The sequence below is a fragment of the Rhinopithecus bieti genome, unplaced genomic scaffold, assembly GCF_001698545.2.
Source record: "Rhinopithecus bieti isolate Rb0 unplaced genomic scaffold, ASM169854v2 scaffold_5889, whole genome shotgun sequence".
Classification (NCBI taxonomy): Eukaryota; Metazoa; Chordata; class Mammalia; order Primates; family Cercopithecidae; genus Rhinopithecus; species Rhinopithecus bieti.
The window spans coordinates 866,840-872,502 of NW_016805277.1; the positions used below are offsets into that span (position 1 = coordinate 866,840).

The 5,663-nt window shown below is 43.0% G+C and overlaps 1 protein-coding gene across 1 annotated transcript in view; it reads right to left on the bottom strand.

Moving 5' to 3' along the window:
• DDX46 (DEAD-box helicase 46) overlaps positions 1-5,663 on the bottom strand; it is an 84,522-nt gene that overhangs the window by 58,737 nt on the left and 20,122 nt on the right. Inside the window, exon 5 of the mRNA XM_017871920.1 lies at positions 3,627-3,792. Coding sequence (XP_017727409.1) covers positions 3,627-3,792 — 166 coding nt within the window. The remainder of the gene's footprint in view (positions 1-3,626; positions 3,793-5,663) is intronic.

Genomic DNA, 5,663 nt, shown 5'->3' on the forward strand with positions numbered 1-5,663 from the left:
TTTTGAGACAGATTCTCACTCTGTGGCCCAGGCTGGAGTGCAGTCGCGATCTCAGCTTACTGCAACTTCTGCATCCTGGGTTCAAGCAATTCTCCTGCCTCAGCCTCCTGAGTAGCTAGGATTACAGGCGCACGCCACCACACCTGGCTAATTTTTGTAGTTAATAGAGATGGGTTTTCACCATGTTTGTCAGGCTGGTCTTGAACTCCTGACCTCGTGATCCACCCACCTCAGCCTCCCAAAGTGCTGGGAGTACAGGCATGAGCCATCACGCCTGCTAAATGACATTTTCAATTACAGTTGATCCCTGAACAACATAGGTTTGAACTGCATGGGTCCACATGGAAGTAAATTTTCTTCTGTCTTTGCCACCCCAGAGAGAAGACCAACTCCTCCTCCTCTTCTTCCTTCTCAGCCTACTCAATGTGAAGACGACAAGAATGAAGACCTTTAAGATGACCCACTTCAACTTAATGGACACTCGGGAGTCTTGCAGTGAGCCAAGATTGCGCCACTGCACTCTAGCTTGGGCAATAGAGCGAGACTCTGTCTCAGAAAAATAAATAAATAAACAAACAAACAAATAAATAAATTTTTAAAATGAAACAAAATACTACTAAATGGTATTTTCCAATCACTAGGCAAGCCAGGGGCTTGTACTGGGAGCCTGAATAAACCAACAAATAAAACAGGTAAAAGTCACTGCCCTTAGAGTGCTTACTCTAAGAGAAATATATTTTCTCTTTCTTGTAATTCTTTTTTTTTTCCGAGACAGAGTTTCGCTCTGTCGCCAGTCTGGAGTGCAGTGGCATGATCTCGGCTCACTGACTACAACCTCAATCTCTCAGGTTCAAGCGATTCTCCTGCCTCAGGCTCCCAAATAGCTGGGACTACAGATGTGTGCCACCAGGCCCAGCTAATTTTTGTATTTTTAGTACAGATAGAGCTTCACCACGTTGGCCAGGATCATCTTGATCTCTTGACCTTGTGAACTGCCCGCCTCGGCCTCCCAAAGTGCTGGGATTACAGGCGTGCACCAGCGTGCCCAGCCTATTAATTCTCTTAATAACATTCTTTTCTCCAGCTTACCATATTAAAAGAATATAGTATTTAATACATAAAGCATACAAAGTATGTGTTATTCAACCATTCATGTTACTGGTGAACAGTAAGCAGGTAATGCTTAGTTTCTGGGGAGTAAAAAGTTATATGTGGATATTTCACTGTGTGGGGGGGTTGGAGTGCTGAGCTACCAAGTTGTTCAAGGGTCAACTGTATTTCTTCTCTTTCAATACCTTTCAATCACAGAAGATGGTGTATCTTAGTTATGTAGAAAAGATTAGATTGTCTTGAATTAAGATATCATGACTACTTGGCTGGGCATGATGGCTCACACTTGTAATCCCAGTGCTTTGGGAGGCAGATTACGAGGCCAGGAGTTCGAGACCAGCCTGGCCAACACAGTGAAACTCCATCTCCACTAAAAATAGGCCAAGATGGGCAGATCACAAGGTTGGGAGTTCGACACCAGCCTGGCCAATGTGGTGAAACCTCGTCTCTACTAAAAATACAAAAAAATTAGTTGGGCGTGGTGGTGTACACCTGTAATCCCAGCTACTGTGCAGGCTGAGGCAAAGAATTTCTTGAACCCAGGAGGTGGAGGTTGCAGTGAGCCAAGATCACGCCACTGCACTCAAGCGTGGGCAACAAAGCGAGACTCCGTCTCAAAAAAAAAAAAAGACACCATAACTACTTATAGACAGAATCTATTTAAACCATTCTTTGGAATTTTCACAGAAAATGAACCAAAATCCCATTTTCCTATAAAATTATACAATCTTCTACTTTACTAAAATCTCAAAAGTCAAAACCAGATAAGAAGGGAAATGTTTCCATCCTAAATTATGAAGTATCAGCAGCCAGGCACAGTGGTTTCCACCTGTAATCCCAGCAGTGAGAAAAGTCAAAGCAGCAGGCTCCCTTGACCCTGGGAGTTCGAGACTAGCTGGGCAACATATTGAGACCCTGGCTCTTCAAAAACTGACAAAATTAACAGGGCATGGTGGCTCACACTTGTAGTCCCAGCACTTTGGGAGACCAAAGTGGGAGGATCACCTGAGGTCAGGAGTTTAAAACCAGCCTGGCCAACACAGCAAAACCCCACCTGTACTAAAATATAAAATTCAAAATTATCCGGGCATGGTGGCAGGTGCCTGTAATCCTGGCTACTTGAAAAGCTGAGGCTCAAGAGAATAGCTTGAACCTGGGAGGCAGAGACTACAGTGCCACCTGGGTGACAGAGTGAGACTCAGTCAAAAACGAAAAAAGAAAAAGACAAAATCAGCCAGGCATGGTGGCTACCCTGGAGGCTGAGGCAGAAAAATCACTTGAGTCCAGGAGGTCGAGGCTGCAGTGAACCATGACTGTGCCACTGCACTTCAGCCTAGGCAACAGAGTGAAAGTCTACCTCCAAAAAAATAAAAAAGAAAAATCAGAAGAGGGACTTGAAAGCATGCCCTTAATTTACTCTCCTTATTAACATTCACATTGCTAGTAATATATTAAAGAGCTATTTACTGGCTATGCTCATAAGCACTCAATGATTCATTCTAAAGTAAAATCAGTGATGCTTACTAAACACAATTTTATATTTCAAATTACAACATAAATATTAAAAGGGGCTTTTACAATCTCAGTTCCACTTCTGGGTATATACTTCACAGAATTCAATACAGAGACTCAAACAGATATTTACACACCAATGGCCACAGGATCATTACTCACAATAACGAAAAGGTAGAAACATTCAAATTATCCAACAGCAGGTGAATGAACAAACAAAACTTGGCATATATATACAGTGAAATATTATTCAGTCATACAAAGAAAGGAAATTCCGAGATGCTACAACATACATGCACCTTGAAGACATTATGCTAAGTGAAATAAGCCAGACACGAAAAGATAAGTATTTATCATGATTCCACTTATGTGAGGTAGCTCGACTAAACAAATTCAGAGACAGAAGAGAGAACAAAGGTTATAAGAAGCAGCGCGAAAAGGTGCCACAGTTATTTAAAAGGTGCAGAGTTTCTGCATGGAATGACCAAAAAGTCATGGAAACAGACAGTGGTAATGACTGCACAACACTGCAAATGTATTTTTATCACCAAACTGAAACTTGAAAATGATGAAAATGGTAAACAGGGCCGGGCGCGCTGGCTCACACCTGTAATCCCAGCACTTTGGGAGGCCGAGGCAGGCGGATCATGAGGTCAGGAGATCGAGACCATCCTGGCTAACATGGTGAAACCCCATCTCTACTAAAAATACAAAAAATTAGCTGGGTGTGGTGGCGGGCGCCTGTAGTCCCAGCTACTTGGAAGGCTGAGGCAGGAGAATGGCGTGAACCTGTGAGGCAGAGCTTACAGTGAGCCAAGATTGCGCCACTGCACTCCAGCCTGTGCAATAGAGCGAGACTCTGTCTCAAAAAAAAAAAGAAAATGGTAAATAGTGTATTATGCATAGTTTTCAACAATAAAAAAGATTAAAAATCCCTTATGAAATATTATTCACATAATATTCTACATAGTTTTTATACAGGATATCAGGCTAAAAAAATATACCATCATCGTCCTCTAAACTCCATTTTTTCCCTTGTTTCATCTCTTCGATTTCCTTTTTCAGTTCTCCTATGTTTTCCATAGCCTTTTTACGTTGCTCTTCTCGCCATTTTTCTACTCTTTCTTTTCGCTTTCTCATTTCTTCTTCCAGCTTATTCTGGTCAAAGTTCTTGGGGAATAAAATAAAGAAAGAGATGGAGGAAAATAAAAAGAAAAATCAAATTTAATAATTTTGCTCCAAGTGACATTCCAGTAAGTTCTTCAAAGTATAAAGAAGGGGAAAAAAGGCATATATACAAACTCCTCAGGGTAGACTTAAATCACACACCTTTATAAATATATGCACAAATATATTACCAAAATGAAATCACAAAAAAAGCATCTTCAATAAGAAAGCCAAAAGATATATTTCAAACACCATAAATCAATCTAATTTTACTTGCATTATGCACACACAAATTTTATTTCTTCCTAACAATAGAAACTAAAGCAATTAGCAAGCAAAGTTTCCCAGTTATTGTCAATTTTAATCCCCTAAACTCATCCAAAACTGCCTCTATGAAAAGCAATTTTCTATTACAAGCTAGAAAGTAAATGACATCAACATGATAAAGAAATTTTGTGACCAGGCACGTGGTACATGCCTGTGGTCCCAGCTACTTGGGAAGCTGAGGCTAGAGGATCCCTTGAGCACAGGAGGTTGAGATCAGCCTCGGCAACAAAGGGAGACCGTGTTATCAACAAAATAAAAGTTTAGGCCAGGTGTAGTGGCTCAAGCCTGCAATCCTAGCACTTTGGGAGGCCAAGACGGGCGGATCACGAGGTCAGGAGATCGAGACCATCCTGGCTAACACGGTGAAACCCTGTCTCTACTAAAAAAAAATACAAAAAACTAGAAGGGCGAGGTGGCGGGCGCCTGTAGTCCCAGCTACTAGGGAGGCTGAGGCAGGAGAATGGCGTAAACCCGGGAGGCGGAGCTTGCAGTGAGCTGAGATCTGGCCACTGCACTCCAGCCTGAGCCACAGAGCAAGACTCCGTCTCAAAAAAAATAAATAAATAAAAGAAAAGAAAAGTTTATGCCCAGGCGCAGTGGCTTACACCTGTAATCCCAGCACTGCAGAAGCTGCGGTGGGTGGATCCCTTGATGTCAGGAAGTAAAGACCAGCCTTGCCAACATGGTGAAACCCTGTCTCTACTAAAAACACAAAATTAGCTGGGCATGGTTCCCCATTCCTGTAGTCCCAGCTACTCAGGAGGTTGAAGCAGGAGAATTGCTTCAACTCAGGAGGCGGAGGTTACAGCGAGCTTGAGATCACGCCATTGTACTCCAGCCTTGGCAACAAGAGCAGAACTCCCGTCTCAAAAAAATGAATAGGCCAGGCTCATGCTTGTAATCCCAGCACTTTGGGAGGCAGAGGCGGGCAGATTGCCTGAAGGCAGGAGTTCGAGACCAGTCTGGCCAACATGGGGAAACCCCATCTCTACAAAAAATACAAAAAAATTAGCTGGGCATGGCGGCATGTGCCTGTAATCCCAGCTACTCGGGAGGCTGAGGCAGGGGAATTGCTTGAACAAGGGAGGCAGAGGTTGCAGTGAGCCGAGATCACACCACTGCACTCTAGCCTGGGTGACAGAGCAAGACTCCATTTCAAAAAAATAACAAACAAACAAATAAATAAATAAATAAATAAATAACAAAATTGGCAAAAGATACGAATATGCCATTCAAATAAAAGTGAAAATGGTTAATAAACTTGAGAAAATGGCCAGATGCAGTGGCTCAAGCCTGTAATCGCAGCACTTTGGGAGGCCGAGGCAGGTGGAACACCTGAGGTCGGGAGTTCGAGACCAGCCTGACCAACATGGAGAAACCCCATCTCTACTAAAAATACAAAATTAGCCAGGCATGGTGGCACATGCCTGTAATTCCAGCTACTCGGGAGGCTAAGGCAGGAGAATAGCTTGAACCCAGGAGGTGGAGGTTGCGGTGAGCCTAGATCACGCCATTGCACTCCAGTCTGGGAAACAAGAGCAAAACTC